The following is a 20,567-nucleotide window of genomic DNA, read 5'->3' as shown; positions in this document are numbered from 1 at the left end:
CTGAAAGATTCAGACTATCATTAGGAAGACCACATAACATGGCTCAATGTATTGCAGTTACTAATTTTATCCAGTTATCCAGGATGGTGTGCTGGTGCCCATCTAGTCACTGGTGGCTCTCTGTAGCTCAGTTGGTAGAGGATGACGCTTTCAACGCCTGGAAAGTGGGTTCGAATCCCGGGACCACCCATACATAAATAACTTATGCACGGATGACTGTAAGTTGCTTTGGATAAAAGCGCATATTATATTTTTACATATTACAACGCTTACTACTATTTTTGCACGGGGGGAGCACGCCTCCTGCTGGTGTACGTTAAGAAGAAACTGCTATATGAAAATATGAGAATACATACTGGTTCATACTTATAATTTCCAACACACCTATGTCAAGCAGACCGTAGGGCTATGTGGGAACAAACAAGAGGTCAGACTGTATATGGCCAACATCCAGATTTTATTTTTCAGTCAGATTAATGTCTGACGGCACAATTTACTTATTTTCACCAAATTTCTTATTTTTTCCTCTATGGTTATCATCAGACTGGGTAAAAGACACCATACAACATCACAGTGCATGCTACACATAGGGAGCACTCTTTGACATTTGCACAGATGCATCGTACGGGTCATTAACTACGCATGCAACACTAATCTATATTGTAGCCAGATTTGTGAATCCGATGCCATTAAATGACCAAATCTGCTTAAATCAAATGTATATTTAAATGGCATCGGATACACAAATTAGGCTATCTTTACTAGCCAGTACTAGTGTTATGGGAGGGGACAGGTCATGACAACATTTAATAAACCAAATATCTTTACTACCACTGTTCATTAAAAAGAAGCATACATACAGTCCCATTTTTCACATGGCGAATGCAACTTCATTTTTCTGGAGATCAATAACTTTTCTGAACATAGTTCTCGTTCTAAAACATTTCTTAAAACGCTATTATTGTCACATATTAGTGTCAACGTCCCTCCCTTTTATCCTCAAATGTTTGTTAGTGTTGTAAGGAGGGCCCATACGACTGGTCAAAAGTAGTGCACTTTATCGGGAACAGGGTGCCATTTGGGACGCACCCATAATTAAAAGCCCAGTGGCTATAGCAACAATGCAGAACAGTTCAGTTGACTCTCCTCCATGACATTTGCTGAGACACGGCAAAGACAGATCCTACACACACTTTTGTTCAATTGGCTCACGTGTTCATTTGCATTCACTCTTCATCTATCTTCTATCGTACAGAACCCACAAGCTCAATACATCACTAGTTGACACACATAGGCAGCAGCTGCTAAGAATAATACTGTTGGCACATGCTCCTAGACTGGTCCCGGATATGTTTGTGCTCTTGCCAACTCCATTGCTCATTGTCAAACCCTTGGCATGACAATGAGTGACAATAAGTTGGTCTGATAGCACAAACAGACTGGCACTCAAGCTTACATGCTTGCTCTAGTGCAGCACAATTCACAGATAGTTGTCAGTCACTGTATGTAATTAGTTGTCAATTCTACTGTACGTAGCTAGCTACCAAGATAGTTAGTAAGGGTCACTTCACTTCAGATCATAAAAATACACAGTACAACATCAGTGAGCTGCCTCTACAGTACATAGCAGCCTTGTGAAACCAGACCGACCGTTGCGCTCTCGTTTTGTTTCGCTGAAGTAAAACAGAATGTGAGCATGCGAGATCAGGCCGGTTTAACGAGGCTATCTACGTAGTACACACCTAGGAACATCTAGCACTAACGTCTTCATCTATCTACCCATTTAGCTAGCTACGGTACCTTGCTACTCATGCGTTGCCAGACTACCACACTAAAGATCTACTGACTGAGTGCTCTCCAGGGGTCTCCCTACTGGGTACGTCGTGGGCGGGGAGGCTCACAGGATGCTCTCGCGCTCCTCTCCAAAGGTGACGGTGTCGGAGGACACGGTGGTGATCTCTGGGGGATCCCCGAGGTTCAGCCCCCGCTTCAGGTGCACCACACGCACGTTCTCGTTGTGCGGCCCGGGCTTGGTGGTGCCGGAACCCGGGTTGACGATGACCTCGCTGGTGGAGGAGGAGGTAGGGGTGGAGCAGGTAGTGTCAGTGGACTCCACCAGAGCACTCTGCCCTGGGCAACGCTGCTGCTGGTTCCCCTGCTGCTGGGTGTTGGTGTTGTTGTTGAGGGTGGTGTTGCTGGGCGTGCGGTTGAGGTTGTAGCTCTTGGACGAGGGCCAGCTCTCTTCGGGGCTGCTGGCCAGCAGGCTGCACTGGTCCTCGGAGCAGATGGACATGCGGGCCACGGCCGGGTCCTGGAGACCACTCAGGCTGCTGGGCAGACCCCTCTTCCTGGCTGCCAGGCTCTGGGTCTCCTCCTGGTCCAGGTCAATCAGGTTGGCCCTCTCCAGCTGGGAAAGGTCGGCCTCCTCATCCTGCAGGGAGTGGTTGGGGGAGCTCTCATTGGAGCGCATGCCAGAGTCCGACGAATCCTTCTTATCCAGCATGGCATCGGAGAGATATTCTTTCCCCTTAGCCAGGGCCAGGGAGCTGCTGCAGGAGGATGCTTTGGTTTCACCAGGCTTCTTCCCATTGCCCAGGAGAGGAGTGTCGGAGTTCTCTGAATCCTCGTCGTCGCTGGTCAGCTTCTGGTAGCGCAGCCCGCCGGCGGCCTTCATCTTGAGGTCGGCGGCTCCCTGAAACAGGCCGCTCCCCCTGTCGCTGGACCCGGAGGCCTTGCGGCCCAGCAGGGTTTTGGAGGAGCCATGGGGGTCCTGCTTCTCATCTTCCTCTGTGATGGGGTCCAGGGGGGCTTCGGCGGTGGTGAAGTCTGGGGCGTCTACAGCGGGGGGCTTGGTGGTGCTCCTCTTGGTGGTAGCCTTGTCCTTGGTCTTGTCCTCGGAGCTGGAGGATGTCATGAACTGGTTGGGGTGTGGCTGGATGGGCTTCTCTCCCCCGCCTCCTCCCACCTCCAGTGTGGCCATCTGGGCGATGTACTCCTGGTAGGCGTTGCGGTACTCGGATTGCTGCTTTTCCGTCAGCTTGACGATGTCGTTGGACGACTCCTGGGAGTTGAGGCTGGACATGCTGGGGGTACGGTGGGTCGGGGCCTGGGGAGAGGGGAGGACATGGAACATTACATTTAATAGAGTAAGACATTGAAAGACTGAGGAGGGCCTAGATCTGTGGTCTAAGTATACTGTACATGAAGGCAAATGTGCTATAATTTGGTTTACATACAGGTCAATGGCTTAAATCATGGTTCTGTACATATACATATACAGTTGAAGTCGGAAGTTTACATACACCTTAGCCAAATATATTTAAACTCAGTTTTTCACAATTCCTGACATTTCATCCTAGTAAAAATTCCCTGTCTTAGGTCAGTTAGGATCACCACTTTTTTTTAAGAATGTGAAATGTCAGAATAATAGTAGAGAGAATGATTTATTTCAGCTTTTATTTCTTTCATCACATTCCCAGTGGGTCAGAAGTTTACATACACTCAATTAGTATTTGGTAGCATTGCCTTTAAATTGTTTAACTTGGGTCAAACGTTTCTGGTAGCCTTCCACAAGCTTCCCACAATACGTTGGGTGAATTTTGGCCCATTCCTCCCATTCCTCCATTCCTCTTGACAGAGCTGGTGTAACTGAGTCAGTTTTGTAGGCCTCCTTGCTCGCACACGCCTTTTCAGTTCTGCCCACACATTTTCTATAGGATTGAGGTCAGGGCTTTGTGATGGCCACTCCAATACCTTGACTTTGTTGTCCTTAAGCCATTTTGCCACAACTTTGGGTTCATTGTCCATTTGGAAGACCCATTTGCGACCTAGCTTTGACTTCCTGACTGATGTCTTGAGATTTTGCTTCAATATATCCACATAATTTTCCTTCATCATGATGCCATCTATTTTGTGAAGTGCACCAGTCCCTCCTGCAGCAAAGCACCCCCACAGCATGATGCTGCCACCCCCGTGTTTCACGGTTGGGATGGTGTTCTTCGGCTTGTAAGCCAACCCCTTTTTCCTCCAAACATAACGATGGTCATTATGGCCAAACAGTTCTATTTTTGTTTCATCAGACCAGAGGACATTTCTCCAAAAAGTATGATCTTTGTCCCCATGTGCAGTTGCAAACCGTAGTCTGGCTTTTTTATGGCGGTTTTGGAGCAGTGGCTTCTTCCTTGCTGAGCGGCCTTTCAGGTTATGTCGATATAGGACTTGTTTTACTGTGGATATAGATACTTTTGTACCTGTTTCCTCCAGCATCTTCACAAGGTCATTTGCTGTTGTTCTGGGATTGATTTGCACTTTTGCACCAAAGTACGTTCATCTCTAGGAGACAGAACGCGTCTCCTTCCTGAGCGGTATGACGGCTGCGTGGTTCCATGGTGTTTATACTTGCGTACTATTGTTTGTACAGATGAACGTGGTACCTTCAGGCGTTTGGAAATTGCTCCCAAGGATGAACCAGACATGTGGAGGTCTATAATTTCTTTTCTGAGGTCTTGGCTGATTTCTTTTGATTTTCCCATGATGTCAAGCAAAGAGGCACTGAGTTTGAAGGTAGGCCTTGAAATACATCCACAGGTACACCTCCAATTGACTCAAATTATGTCAATTAGCTTATCATAAGCTTCTAAAGCCATGATATAATTTTCTGGAATTTTCCAAGCTGTTTAAAGGCACAATCAATTTAGTGTATGTAAACTTCTGACCCACTGGAATTGTGATACAGTGAATTATAAGTGAAATAATCTGTCTGTAAACAATTGTTGGAAAAATTACTTGTGTCATGCACAAAGTAGATGTCCTAACCGACTTGCCAAAACTATAGTTTGTTAACAAGAAATTTGTGGAGTGGTTGAAAAACGAGTTTTAATGACTCCAACCTAAGTGTATGTAAACTTCCGACTTTCAACTGTAGCTATTCAATTCCAGTCTTTCTGTCAACGTAATATAATGATGGAATATAGACCTCTCTACAATGGAAAATACCACCAGTCACTCACCATCCATGTGTTGTTGCTGTGCCTGGGAGGCTCATCCAGTCCCACGTTGCTTAGCTCCTCAAAGCTCAGGTTGAAGCTGTACATGGGTGAGTTGGCGTCGAGGCTGGCGGCGCCAGCGTGGGGCGGGGCGACCTGGCGCCTCGGTTCCCCATGGCCCGCCACACTGCTGCCCACTTCGCTGGGAGCCTCCTCATGAAGCCCATGGCTCTCCATGTGACGCATCTCCAACACCTAGAAGAAGAAGAAGAAGATGAGACAACTGTCCAATCAAAAACACATATTTTGACCAATGGGTCAAATTAATTGTGTAGATAATCCTTTAAGAAAACCAATGGTACCAAACCTCATGTCTCTATCGTAATCCGTTCAAAAGTTATTGGAGTTTTTACCCTTGTAGGATGGCCAGAGAATAAAAGTGGTCAAGGATCTGGAAAAATGCATCACGTCAGCTAGGCTGGATTCTGTGCAAGAATTAAGGCTACTGGCTACCTGACAGGCACACTTTCCCATTGAACTCATTATCTTTTTTTCTCGACTCGCAGGACATTAAACAATATAGAGGTAAGATGGATTTGATTTTGAGACATGACATGTAGTATTTTCATATTTTAGTATATGCTTTTCATACGTAAATTGAAATTCCTGTTCTTTTTCAAATATTTCTCACAAAAACAAGCGTATCTCTGTGAAATGTCAATGGAGCAGGATCTTAATTTTATCTCTCTTCTGTTGCTGAGAATTTTCCTGCAGCCGTAAATGCAAACTTGTACTGTATTCAAGGTTTAAAAAGGCTTCTAAAGTTTGTAATTTCCACTTAAAAAATGTCAGACTTGATTTGCCCTAATGTATTAACCCCAACAAAAAAAATTCAATGAATTATAATCCACATAATAATTGACATTTCCTGTTGCTGCAGGATTATGTTCCTGCTGTAGCAAACTGGCTCAAATTAAGATCCTACATCAAGCTTTTTATTTTCAAAGCCTTTTACATTTAATTCAGCTCGTGTCATGCTAATTTTGCGTTTTGCGACCCGCGGAAACAACTTTGAAGACGACGACCACAACATTTACAAAAGTTGTTACGAGAAACATGCACCGCTATGCTTATTATAGGATGTATTAGGTACGAAATCTGACTTTTTGGATATAATGTTAATGATATGTTAAAGAAAGACCCCACTGAACGATTCAGAACATGAATAATAATATTTGTCTTAGTAAAATGTATTTTATAACATAGGGAAGTGAAATTTCATCACAAAATAACATTTTGGGCAGAGTGGGTAGACACCCTACCGAGTTAAGACCCATACTGTAACAGCAGTGTCCACTGTTAAAGCTGATGGTAAATACACTACACAATAAAAATAAACAGGTAAGAGCAAAGTTAGGGCCAAAGTACTTACCGTTCCTCTGAAGAGCTGCCAATCTCCAAAGTTCATTTTCATCTCATTCTTCAGTTCATCGATGTTGCACTGGGTCAGAACTCTGCCGTTCACATTAGCCTGAGAGAGAGATGCAATGGAGAGATGGTTAATGGGGGGATGTCAGAAACACACTCTCTCGCACTCTCTCTCTCTCTAAAGCTCACCTTCTTGATGGTGGCGGTGTACTGGGCCAGCATGCTCTGGTCGATGCCCTCGATCTGTTTGACGCGCTCACACACTGCGTCTGTGTTCATGGAGCTCAGGAGGATGACCGGGGTGCCCGACACCACAGAGGCAGAACCCTGACACACACACAATACACACAACCAGGCCCAGAACACACCGTTAATGACAGGATACAGCTGAAAGACAAAACCTGGGTTAATAGCTATTTGATGGACGTCAGAAATCCGAATACATTTTCTCCCTTTTCAAGTTATCATGTATTTCACTATATTGTAGTACGCTCTGCCAGTCTGAGTAAAAATGGAATAACATAGAATGAAATAAAACAGAGTTCCATGCTGAAACACCGTTCAAACCTGCAAAGGTAAAGGCACAGTATAGGGGAAAGCAACATGAAGAGAACATAGGTTACATAAACCCTCAGTAGGTACAGTATGAGAGAAATATAATACGATCTTATCTATAATGGGTTGTTGATGAGAGTGGCGCTATCCTAGGGTAAGTACAGTATGACAATGGGATGTAGACCACCGGTTAAGAGGTTGTCACGGCATTAGGCCCAGACCAAACGTTGTCAGTGAGTGTATTAGAGAACACTGTATGGTAAAACACCTTGGATGTAATCTGTGAGGAGGAAATTACATCGCTTCCTGTTATCTCTAATGTATTACTACTACTAGGCTACTCACTAACACAAGAGTTAGATCATAGAAATAGAATCACTATAACGGATATCCCCTCAGACCATTGAATTGACTTGAATGAGGATGTCCGTTCTAGTGATTATATTTCTATGAGTTAGATATGACACCACACACCTCACCTCAGATGAATGGAGAAAATATTACTGGTAAGTGATACACATCTAGTGCTAGATAGCTTTGATGCTAGTATGGATAGAATGCACACAGCAATACATGGTGCATGATTATTATTTATTCAAACAGGTTAGTTTCAGGTCTTTACGAAACCACAGGAAACGGCACTGACTCTGAGTAGAAGGGCTGTCTTCATAGGACATGTCCATTTTGATGAGGTGGGAGAGGTGGGAGTGTGTGAGGGTTTGTGGTAAGGAGAGGAGTTTAGCTAGAAGAGCCAGACAAAAGCAAATGTTTGAAAAAATTTCAAAAAATGCAAAAATAAATAAATAACGTAAAAGTGGTGCGTGCATATGTATTCACCCCCTTTGCTATGAAGCCCCTAAATAAGATCTGGTGCAACCAATTACCTTCAGAAGTCACATAATTAGTTAAATAAAGTCAACCTGTGTGCAATCTAAGTGTCACATGATCTGTCACATGGTCTAGTATATATACACCTGTTCTGAAAGGCCCCAGAGTCTGCAACACCACTAAGCAAGGGGCACCCCTAAGCAAGCGGCACCATGAAGACCAAGGAGCTCTCCAAACAGGTCAGGGACAAAGTTGTGGAGAAGTACAGATCAGGGTTGGGTTATAAAAACATATCAGAAACTTTGAACATCCCACGGAGCACCATTAAATCCATTATTAAAAAATTGAAAGAATATGGCACCACAACAAACCTGCCAAGAGAGGGCCGCCCACCAAAACTCACGGACCAGGCAAGGAGGGCATTAAACAGAGAGGCAACAAAGAGACCAAAGATAACCCTGAAGGAGCTGCAAAGCTCCACAGCGGAGATTGGAGTATCTGTCCATAGGACCACTTTAAGCCGTACACTCCACAGAACTGGGCTTTACGGAAGAGTGGCCAGAAAAAAGCCATTGCTTAAAGAAAAAAATAAGCAAACACGTTTGGTGTTCGCCATGTGGGAGACTCCCCAAACATATGGAAGAAGGTACTCTGGTCAGATGAGACTAAAATTGAGCTTTTTGGCCATCAAGGAAAACGCTATGTCTGGCGCAAACCCAACACCTCTCATCACCCCGAGAACACCATCCCCACTGTGAAGCATGGTGGTGGCAGCATCATGCTGTGGGGATGTTTTTCATCGGCAGGGACTGGGAAACTGGTCAGAATTGAAGGAATAATGGATGGCGCTAAATACAGGGAAATTCTTGAGGGAAACGTGTTTCAGTCTTCCAGAGATTTGAGACTGGGACGGAGGTTCACCTTCCAGCAGGACAATGACCCTAAGCATACTGCTAAAGCAACACTCGAGTGGTTTAAAGAGAAACACTTAAATGTCTTGGAATGGCCTAGTCAAAGCCCAGACCTCAATCCAATTGAGAATCTGTGGTATGACTTAAAGATTGCTGTACACCAGCGGAACCCATCCAACTTGAAGGAGCTGGAGCAGTTTTGCCTTGAAGAATGGGCAAAAATCCCAGTGGCTAGATGTGCCAAGCTTATAGAGACATACCCCAAGAGACTTGCAGCTGTAATTGCTGCAAAAGGTGGCTCTACAAAGTATTTACTTTGAGGGGGTGAATAGTTATGCACGCTCAAGTTTTCTGTTTTTTTGTCTTATTTCTTGTTTGTTTCACAAGAAAAAATATTTTGCATCTTCAAAGTGGTAGGCATGTTGTGTAAATCAAATGATACAAACTAATTTAATTCCAGGTTGTAAGGCAACAAAATAGGAAAAAAACGCCAAGGGGGGTGAATACTTTCGCAAGCCACTGTATGTGCTTGTGATAATACTTAATCTGTAATTTAATGTACATCAGTTAGTATCCTAACAAGGGAGCTAGAGCGTCGCAAAAACAGTTGGTTTTTAGCTGCTACACTGGAAGTGTAGCTTTTGCAGGCGTGAGAAGAACGCGAGACACTTTATCAAGTGTTCTTGGGAGTGAGCGGCAGGTCAAATTCTTGAAAGTAGAACCAGAACGTAAATTTTACGCCGAAGCAACACAAGCTTCTCGCAGAGCCGCGCCGCTTACACCCAGGTTTCATTGACATGAATGGGAGCGTCTCGCGCTCTGCAAACGTTACTCGTCCAGTGTAGCACGCCTGTAACTCCCGGTTCCCATTTGAGAGAGTGGGCTAGAGTTCCAAAGTTGCATGCTAGGATAAGTGGTCAGGGGTCAGATCACTTCCGAAAGGGGTTAGTTTGTCGGTCTAGGGAGTAGGAGGGCAGCATTAGCGAAGGGAGTAAAAAGTCGGAGTTAGGGACAAAATCAGAGGGTTTCAGTACCTGCTTCTTTTTCAAAGACGGTACCTTAAACTGCTTGGAGAGGAAGAGAGAGAATGAGAGGTGGAAAGAGACAGAGGGAAAGGTGAGGAGGGAGTGGCATACAGCAGGTCTTCATCAGGGAGGGATGTGGGGAGAGAACATTAGGAAGACATACAGATGACAACATCATCGTTGTAGAGGAGAAAAAACATTAGAGAGTCAGACATATCTTCAAGACAGGAAATAGAGAGAGAGAGAGAGCGAATGAGAGAGAGAAAGAAAGACAAAAAAACAAACAAAAATAAATAAATGTTTAAAAATAAAAAGAGTGGAGCGAGAAAGTGGAGAGATAGAAAGACAAAGAAAGATTGTGGAGAGAGAGAGAGAGGGAGAGAGACAGAAAGAGAAAGAAAGAGAAAGAAAAAGAGTAGAGCGAGAGAGAGAGAGGGGGCATGCCTTCATCGTGAGGATGAGAAAAATGTGTTTGATATCTGAAAATGTGTTTGATATCTGCAGGGTTCAGTGGTTTTTAGGACAGTTTGATGCTGAGGTAGCAGGGTCATTGTGTTTCTGGGGAGGGGGGGTGTATGATGAAGAAAGAGAGCAGAAGGCAGCATGTTTTTGTAATAGAGGGATGTGTTTCTTGTGAAATGAACTTCTCTGTTAGAATCTACTAGCACTGACTTTGTTCATAACTTCCTTATTGAGGAAAAATGTACTTACTACGACTGTGATATGTTGTCGTCTCACCTAGCTATCTTAAGATGAATGCACTAACTGTAAGTCGCTCTGGATAAGAGCGTCTGCTAAATTACTAAAATGTGAAATGTAGAATCCGATCAGAATGTTCTGATGTTTAAACACTCTGAATCAGAAAGGTTCACACAAGCATGTAGAAGCTAATTAAATTGACTTGGTTATACATCCAGAGATGCCATTCTAGGTGCACTACTTCTATCTATGCACTACGACGTACTGGCTAGGTCTAATACTTACGTGTCCACTGCTCGGATCCCGGGGAAAGCCACATTTAAGTGGGAATGGACGTGGTGGAGGTGCATGAACAGGGAAACTGCCCACGTACTGGCGTGGCAGCTGGTAAACATGATGGGGGAAATATGGCTGGAGGGACAGCAATACCAGGGAGAAAGAAAACACGTTTAACATGGGGTAAAATAAAATAAAAACAACACTTATATATAAAACCAATGTAACAAAGAGGTGTCTGATGATGAGCTATTATGAGATACAGACTGAGGCAAATAGAATGATGACAGGCAAATTCAATACATTCACAGCAAGTAAAATACACTGTATGTATAGATTCAGAAAGTATTCAGACCCCTTGACTATTTCCAAATTTTGTTACGTTACAGCCTTATTCTAAAATTGATTAAATAAAAATAAATCCTCATAAATCTACACACAATACCCCATAATGACAAATCGAAAACAGGTTTTTACCTTATTTAAATAAGTATTCAGACCCTTTGCTATGAGACTCGAAATTGAGCTCAGGTGCATCCTATTTCCATTGAGATGTTTCTACAACTTGATTGGAGTCCACCTGTGGTAAATTCAATTGATCGGACATGATTTGGAATGGCACACACCTGTCTTTATAAGGTTGACAGTGCATGTCAGAGCAAAAACCAAGCCATGACGTCGAAGGAATTGTCCGTAGAACTCCGAGACAGGATTGTGTCGAGGCACAGATCTGGGGAAGGGTAACAAAAAAATTCTGCAGCATTTAAGGTCCCCAAGAACACAGTGGCCTCCATCATTCTTAAATGGAAGAAGTTTGGAACCACCAAGACTCTTCCTACAGCTGGCCACCCGGCCAAACTGAGCAATCGGGGGAGAAGGACCTTGGACAGGGAGGTGACCAAGAACCCGATGGTCACTCTGACAGAGCTCCAGAGTTCCTCTGTGGAGATGGGAAAACCCTCCAGCCAGAGCCCAGACTTGAAACCGATCGAACATCTCTGGAAAGACCTGAAAATAGCTGTGCAGCGACGCTCCCCATCCAACCTGACAGAGCTTGAGAGGATCTGCCGAGAAGAATGGGAGAAGCTCCCCAAATACAGGTGTGCCATGCTTGTAGCGTCATACCCAAGAAGACTCGAGGCTGTAATCGCTGCCATAGGTGCTTCAACAAAGTACTGAGTAAAGGGTCTGAATACTTATGTAAATGTAATATTTCTTTTTTCTTTTTGCAATACATTTGCAAAAAAAATTATAACTGTTTGTCATTATGGGGTATTGTGTGTAGATGATGAGGGGAAAAAAGCAATTTAATCAATTTTATAATAAGGCTGTAACGTAAAATATTTGGAAAAAGTCAAGGGGTCTGACTACTTTCCAAATGCATTGTATGTATGCATGTAGTGCCTTCAGAAAGTATTCACACCCCTTGACCTTTTTTACATTTTGTTGTTTTACAACCTGAATTTTGGGCCTACACACAATACCCCACAATGTCAAAGTTGAATTATGTTTTTAATATTTTTTTCAAATTAATAACTAAATCAAAAGCTGAAATGTCTAGAGTCAAAAAGTATTCAACCCCTTTGTTATGGCAAGCCTAAATAAGTTCAGGAGTAAAAATGTGCTTAACAAGTCACATGCAATAATTTTTTTATGACTACCACATTTCTGTACCCCACACATACAAATGATCTGTAAGGTCCCTCAGTTGAGCAGTGAATTTCAAACACAGGTTCAACCTCAAAGACCAGGGAGGTTTTCCAATACCTCGCAAGGAAGGGCACCTATTGGTAGATGGGTAAAAATTAAAAAGCAGACATTGAATATCCCTATGAGCATGGTGAAGTTATTAATTACACTTTGGATGTTGTATCAATACACCCAGTCACTACAAAGATACAGGCGTCCTTTCGAACTCAGTTGCCAGAGAGAAAGGAAACCACTCTGGGAATTCACCATGAGGCCAATGAGTTTAATGGCTGTGATTGGAGAAAACTGAGGATGGATCAACATCATTGTAGTTAATCCACAATACTAACCTAATTGACAAGAGTGAAAATAAGTAAGCCTGTACAGAATAAAACTATTCCAAAACATGCATCCTGTTTGCATTAAGGCACTAAAGTAAAACTGCAAGAAATGTAGTAAAATTAACTTTATGTCCTGAATACAAAGCTTTATGTTTGGGGTAATCCAACACAACACATAACTGAGTACCACTCTTTTCAAGCACGGTGGTGGCTGCATGTTACGGGTATGCTTGTCATCAGCAAGGACTAGGGAGTTTTTTTAGGATAAATAGAAACGGAATAGAGCTAAGCACAGGCAAAATCATATAGGAAACCTGGTTCAGTCTGCTTTCCAACAGACACTGGGAGACAAATTCACCATTCAACAGGACAAACCTAAAACACAAGACCAAATATATATTCCTGGCCTAGTTACAGTTTGGACTTAAATCGGCTCTGAAATCTATGGCAAGACTTGAAAATGGCTGTCTAGCAATGCTCAACGACCAACTAGACAGAGCTTGAAGAATTGTAAAAAATAATAACGTGCTAATATGGTACAATCCAGGTGTGCAAAGCTCTTAGACTTACCCAGAAAGACTCACAGCTGTAATCACTGCCAAAGGTGATTCTAACATGTATTGACTCACGGGTATTTCTGTATTTCATTTTCAATATATTTGTAAACATTTCTAAAAACCTGTTTTCACTTTGTCATTATCGGGTATTGTGTGTAGATGGGTGAGAAAAAAAATGGAAGGGGTATGAATACTTTCTGAAGGCACTGTACGTATGGACACACAAGAGATCCCATACAGTACAAACACCTCATCATGTTACATTACAGAGCCTTGAACTTAAATGGGATAACTGAAACATTACAAAACTATAAATAACAAGAGCTCTGCAAATGATATACCAAAAGTGTCCCACAATGTGAAAAGGGGGACGATAACATAAAAATGATTGGAAGGTTGGTGGGAAAATCACGAGTCCTCTTAATTTACAGCATTTCCCTCACTCAGACAACAAAACATTTGCAAAAGTTGCCCAATTGGGGGCAACTTCTTATCGGGTGCGGTGCTCAAGTTCAGAACGGCTGTCAGTCAAATATAGCATGTACAGCCACTGCGTTCCAATTTAGGCGCTTATCTAGGGCCCTATAAATTCCGTGATGCAGAGAATGCGGACAGAATAATGTTCAACATCAACACCATTATCCCAGAAACCCTAGACCCACTCCAATTTGCATACCGCCCCAACAGATCCACAGATGATGCAATCTCTATTGCACTCCACACTGCCCTTTCCCACCTGGACAAGAGGAACACCTACGTGAGAATGCTATTCATTGACTACAGCTCAGCATTCAACACCATAGTACCCTCAAAGCTCATCACTAAGCTAAGGATCCTGGGACTAAACACCTCCCTCTGCAACTGGATCCTGGACTTACTGATGGGCCGCCCCCAGGTGGTAAGGGTAGGTAACAACACATCTGCCAAACTGATCCTCAACACGGGGGCCCCTCAGGGGTGCGTGCTCAGTCCCCTCCTGTACTCCCTGTTCACCCATGACTGCATGGCCAGGCACGACTCCAACACCATCATTAAGTTTGCCGACAACACAACAGTGGTAGGCCTGATCACCAACAACGATGAGACAACCTATAGGGAGGAGGTCAGAGACCTGGCCGTGTGGTGCCAGGATATCAACCTCTCCCTCAACGTGACCAAGACAAAGGAGATGATTGTGGACTACAGGAAAAAAAAGAGGACTGAGCACGCCCCCATTCTCATCGACAGTGCTGTAGTGGAACAGGTTGAGAGCTTCAAGTTCCTTGGTGTCCACATCACCAACTAACTATCATGGTCCAAACACACCAAGACAGTCGTGAAGAGGGCACGACAAAGCCTATTCCCCCTCAGGAGACTGAAAAGATTTGGCATGGGTCCTCAGATCCTCAAAAAATTATACAGCTGCACCATCGAGAGCATCCTGACTGGTTGCATCACCGCCTGGTATGGCAACTGCTCGGCCTCCGACCGCAAGGCACTACAGAGGGTAGTGCGTACGGCCCAGTACATCACTGGGGCCAAGCTTCCTGCCATCCAGGACCTCTATACCAGGCCGTGTCAGAGGAAGGCCCTCACAATTGTCAAAGACTCCAGCCACCCTAGTCATTGACTGTTCTCTCTGCTACTGCACGGCAAGCGGTACCGGAGTGCCAAGTCTAGATCCAAAAGACTTCTCAACAGCTTCTACCCCGAAGCCATAAGACTCCTGAACAGCTAATCATGGCTACCCGGACTATTTGCACTGCCCCCCCACCCCCACCCCACACCCCATCTTTTTACGCTGCTGCTACTCTGTTAATTATTTATGCATAGTCACTCTACCCACATGTACATATTACTTAAACTACCTCAACTCCCGCACATTGACTCTGCACCGGTACCCCCCTGTATATATAGCCTCCCTACTGTTGTTGTTTTATTTTACTTTTGTATAAAAAAATATAAATGCACTGTTGGTTAAGGGCTGTAAGTAAGCATTTCACTGTAATGTCTACACCGGTTGTATTCGGCGCATGTGGCCAATATATTTTTTTGATTTGATTTGATTTGATCCAGACATTAAAATGAATTCAACAATATTCAAAATTGTATTGTAGGGAACAAACTAAATGTATTGAAAATGAATTAATTTGACCAGGTTTATCATAAGACATGAACAGAATGCATCAGTGATTCGTATTTCCTGCAACTCTCTGAAGAGGCAACAAGAATTCCCTGTTTGTGTGGTGCGCACATCTACCACTTTGTGTAGCCTATAGCGATGATGCTAATGACAAGTCTTCTGGTAGATGGAAAGGCTTTCCCAAAAAACCTTCTCAATTAAATGTTAACTACAAAGTAGCCTTACATGGCAGAATGATATCATGATTATTTGCATCAATCCAGTGGGTATTTTCTTTGCAAACACTACCATCACATGTGCGCTACAAAAACACAGATAAACAGCCTCTTGCTAGGTGGCACTAGAATTAAAGGGAAACTACACCCAAAATTCTAGAATTTCTCCCAGACCTCAAAAGTGGTCTTCTGGTGTGGTTGAAGCATTTTTGTGGACTTAGAACATCCCCCCCAAAAAAGAGAGTGAAAAGCGTAATAAACAGGGGTAAACGGAAACCTGGAAAAACAAAACTGAGAAAATATTATTTTGGAAAAACCAAATGGAATCAAGCAAAAAAACAGCTGATTTTATAGGGCCCTACTTATCAGTGCCCAAATCTGCCATTTTCAACCCATATATGGGTACGAGTGTAAAGGGCTACAGGACATTCTACTCCAAAATGCATGAAAGTTGAATTATGTTCTCTTCCTTTGAAACTCATCTGAAAATCAAGGACAGTTCAATTGTATCTCTTGATGTAATGACATCACCAGCCAATTCTATATTAACCCCAAACATTATTTAGCTAGCGTAATGTTACTGCCTTTTAGCGTACACATACACGTAACTGCCAAAAGAAAAGAAAAACCAACATAAAGTGTCTTAATAGGATGTTGGGCCCCCACGAGCGATTCTACAAGTGTCTGGAACTCTATCGGAAGGATTCGGAGGGACACCATTCTTCCACAAGAAATTCGGCAACGGTTTAGCAGCAGCAGTTCGTTGCTGCTAAATGAATATAGGAGAAACACTGGATATAGGCCTTGAGTCAGACGATCTACAAGTGAAGCTTTCCGTTTGGAACCAGGCCCTTCTCAGAGTCCAATATGGAAGAGACCACGATGTTGGCGACATGGGGGATGTTCTTTCCTATACACTCACCCTGTTATAGAAGGGGTGCTGGGGGCCAGCCATGCCACTGTAGTAGCTGCTGTGTGGCGGTGGGGACACCACCCCTGGGGGGTTGAAGGGCCCGTTGAAGGAGGGGGAGCAGGCGGACATGCCTGACTGCTGGCTGTAGACGGAGGTGGGGCGGGGAGCGGCCTCCTGCAAGGGCAGGCTGGGATAGGTCACCGCTCCGATGCTCATCTGCTCCCTGGCAGCACGCACGTCTTGGGGGTGAGAAGAGGGAGACAGACAGGCAAAGATACATTTGTCATTAAAAGTAGTAAAAAAAAGTGATTTAACTGCTTCAGTCTCTTTCAGAAATACATCCAAAAGTCAACTGTTGTATTCAGGTTGCCTACATCATATCTACAAAACGTTTTGGACTGACTTGTGTGGAACTTAAATGATTTGACACACAGACACAGCTAGCTATGCTCCCCTTCACCTGCGGCATGCACGTCTGGGAGAGAGAGAGGGATGCAGACAGAAAAAAAACGGAGTTTCTGGAAAACTCAGATGTTGGAAAACAACTAACAAGTACGGTTGCAAAGTAGTTTTATTACTTATGAACAGGCACACATCTGAAATGCCCTGAAAACAAACCTGATACAAACTATATAGTACCTCAATGACTCTTACTCACCTGCGATGATCTCTCGTAGTTTGGGGTCGAGGTTGACAGTGCAAGGTAGGAACGTTTTCATGTCGCGCGAGTTGAGGACCGGGGTACGGGAGGAGAGGAACACCTCGAAGCTACGCACATCCCCGTCAATCTCCAACAGGGGCTCCACATCTTTAGTGGTGGGAATGTTTTTAGAGATCCTAAAAACACCAGAGATAAACGTTGAAAAAGCCATTACAAACCCGTGTTGGTAAGATTGAAGTCATATGAAAACAGATGAGGAAAGAGCTATAGCTATTCTAGACTGAAAGGCTGCTTCTTTTGTTTGGCATAATTTTATGTAGCTTACCCACATACCCAATACTTAAGATACAAAAAGATAGAACATAAAATATATCTTTATCCCAGCAATATAGGTACGGGAAGGAGGTTACAATTCTGGCCTCCTGAGTGGTGCAGCGGTCTAAGGCACTGCATTGCAGTGCCTGAGGCGTCACTACAGACCCGGGTTCGATCCCAGGCTGTGTCACAACCGGCCGTGACCGGGAGTCCCATAGGGTGGCGCAAAATTGGCCCAGTGTCGTCTGGGTTACGGGAGGGTTTGGCCAAGGGGGCTTTACTTGGCTCATCGCGCTCTAGTGACTCCTTGTGGCGGGCGCCTGCAGGCTGACGTCAGTTGACCGGTGTATCCTCCGACACAGCTGGTTAAGGAGCGCGGTTTGGCGGGTCATGTTTCGGAGGACGCATGACCCGACCTTCGCCGAGCCCGTTGGGGAGTTGCAGCAATGAGACAAGATCGTAATTGGGAGAAAAAAGGGGGGTAAAATACAACAACAACAAAATATATATAACAATTCTGTGAGCTTTATTGATAAGACAGACATACAATAGTATATGAAGGACATTTGAATCATTCAGGGGAATGGAATATACATCATTATTTATTTTCAGGAACACCCTTTAAAAACATAAAAAACACTCAATGTAATTTTGCAGTGACTAAGCTTTTGTCTGACAAGTAATTGAAATTCAACTACAATAATCCAACCAATTGGACGCAATTCCAATGATGATTCAACCAATTAAACAAATCCTTATTGCACATTCAGACAGATCTTTCCAATTTAAATAAAACCCTCTCTCATGCAACTTAACAGCTCCTATGTTCTATAATGTTTCAAGAAGATCTTAGTTTTTTGGGAGTTTAGAGAGGGGGTTGGGGACATACAGTACACTACCTCTGGTAGATGGTCTTGAGGGTGGCCTAATGTTAGGTGGGTAGAGGGGGACTACAGTACACTACCTTTCCTAGATGGTTTTGGGTGTAGTTTTAAGGGGACTACATTACCTCTCATAGATGGTCTTGAGGGCGGCCTGGTCGGGGATGCCGTCGGTCTCCTCCAAGAACAGGATGAGCCAGGAGGTCCTGTAGGGCCACGTCTCAGTAAGGTTGATCCACGACGCCAGGCGGTCCCAGTTGAACGTGATCTGATTGGCCCTTAGCAGACGACCTGTATACAGACAGAACAGCATTGTGCCAGTCATCCTGGAGAAAACAAACAGTCTTTCCTCCACAATCCATTATTCATAATCATCTGTCCATTAATCATTTTCTAGATGGTCAATTGTGGTTTATGTAGTAAACCCAGTGACAAACATGGGGGTAGCTACTGAGTGTGTGTGTGCGCGTCTGTCTGCCTGCCTGCCTGCCTCTGTGTGTGTTTGTGTTTGACTGTGCCTGCGTGTGTGACCCACCTGTGACAGAGACGATGTTGAGCAGCCTCCTCATGGTCTGGGGGCTGATGTCACTGAACCAGTCCTCTGTCACCAGCAGCTTGCTCAGGTCAAAGGACATCTGCCGCGTCCCCGTTCTCTGTATCTGCCTGCGCCGGTACGTGTCCTAAACACAGACAGAGAAACCATATATTCACTTTATATTAAAGGTCGACTTTGGGCACAAAAAAAGGTCAAATTCCGCTCCTTTCTCAATTTTCGAACAGAAATGGGGTGTGCCTTTGGTGGTTCATCGATGTGTCATTCTGGTAATGGGTGCCGCGACCGACGTAGCTAGTTAGTTAGCCAAGCTAGCCACTTTAGCTAGCCAGTAACTCCTTCAGTATGTGTTAACGTCATTTAACAGGATTTGTTTTTGGACGGAAGCTGTAGAGATCGGTAAGAAATGGCACTTCTGTAGCCAAATATCTTATTAATTAATTTAACTTTTGAGCATTAAATAACCTGGTATGATGGTGCATTGATCATCAATGGGATCTTTATTGGCCACAGAGATTCAGGACACCCGTTTAACATCCCATCCGAAAGACGGCACCCTACACAGGGCAATGTCCCCAATCACTGCCCTGGGGCATTGGGATCTTTTTTTCAGACCAAAGGAAAGAGTGCCTCCTACTAGCCCTCCAATACCACTTCCAGCAGAATCTGGTCTCCCATCCAGGAACTGACCAAGACAAACCTTGCTTAGATTCAGAAGCAAGCCAGCAGTGGGATGCAGGGTGGTATGCTGCTGGAAATATTAACATATGTGAACCATATATTCAAATCCATATTTTTTTTAAAAGATTAATAAAGAAAAAAGTAACATGCTTCAAAGACAACAGGTGTAGACTAACAGTGAAATGCTTTTCCAACAATGCAGAGTTAAAGATAAGCTATATATTTTTTTTAAATAGTGGCAAAGTGAATAACAAATAAAAATAATGAGTAAAAATAACATGGCTATATATAGGGAGTAGAAAATAACATGGCTATATACAGGGAGTACCAGTACCGAGTCGATGTGCATGGGTACGGGGTAATTGAGGTAGCTATGTACTGTACATATAGGTAAGGGTAAATTGACTAGCAGCAGCGTATGTGTGAAAGTGTGTGGCGTCAGTATGCATATGTGTGCATGTTATGTGTGTGTGGGCGTATGTAGTGTGTGTGTGTGTGTGTGTGTGTATGTATGTATGTGTGTATGTGTGTGTATGTATGTATGTGTGTGTGTGTGTTGGGGAGTCAGTGTAAGTATGTGTGAGTGTGTGGGTAGAGTGCAGTGTGTGTGCACAGTGAGTGCAAGAGATATGGAAGAGATATATTAACATTATTTGAACGCATGTCACCCATATATTAACGTTATATTAACGTATGAAAGGAAACAGCAATCACATACGATTTGCTGTGTACACAGAAAACACAGTGGTAAACTGCCACATGTAATATAGCATGATATGGAAAAATATGGAAAAAGTTGACAAATTGGGTGTGAGATTTGGCTCGGCTCCTTGAGTACAGGGCACCTGGCTCTTATTATGATATGAGGGCCTTGGGGGTTAGGGTTAAGGTTAAGGTTAGGGTATTATTGGGATGGGTAAATTACAGCAGGA

The 20,567-nt window shown here is 43.8% G+C and overlaps 1 protein-coding gene across 5 annotated transcripts in view; it reads right to left on the bottom strand.

Annotated features, from left to right (window-relative positions):
• Window positions 1-525: 525 nt before the first annotated feature.
• The window catches only part of kidins220b (kinase D-interacting substrate 220b), a 49,586-nt gene continuing 29,544 nt past the window's right edge, over window positions 526-20,567 (bottom strand). For 2 of the 5 annotated variants that reach the window (XM_045210266.1, XM_041876711.2), the window contains exons 22-31: window positions 18,937-19,081; window positions 18,530-18,692; window positions 17,203-17,381; window positions 16,554-16,783; window positions 10,717-10,842; window positions 9,742-9,771; window positions 6,603-6,740; window positions 6,418-6,516; window positions 5,010-5,240; window positions 526-3,106 (exon numbers count right to left, since the gene is read on the bottom strand). In XM_045210266.1, the coding sequence (XP_045066201.1) occupies window positions 1,898-3,106; window positions 5,010-5,240; window positions 6,418-6,516; window positions 6,603-6,740; window positions 9,742-9,771; window positions 10,717-10,842; window positions 16,554-16,783; window positions 17,203-17,381; window positions 18,530-18,692; window positions 18,937-19,081 (2,550 nt within the window). In that variant the 3' untranslated portion in view covers window positions 526-1,897. The remainder of the gene's footprint in view (window positions 3,107-5,009; window positions 5,241-6,417; window positions 6,517-6,602; window positions 6,741-9,741; window positions 9,772-10,716; window positions 10,843-16,553; window positions 16,784-17,202; window positions 17,382-18,529; window positions 18,693-18,936; window positions 19,082-20,567) is intronic. The other 3 variants (XM_045210268.1, XM_045210269.1, XM_045210267.1) reach the window with 2 other exon arrangements.

This window comes from Coregonus clupeaformis, chromosome 33 (genome assembly GCF_020615455.1).
Source record: "Coregonus clupeaformis isolate EN_2021a chromosome 33, ASM2061545v1, whole genome shotgun sequence".
Lineage (NCBI taxonomy): Eukaryota > Metazoa > Chordata > Actinopteri > Salmoniformes > Salmonidae > Coregonus > Coregonus clupeaformis.
The sequence above is the reverse complement of the archived record's forward strand: the minus strand, read 5'-3'. Positions and strand labels throughout refer to the sequence as shown.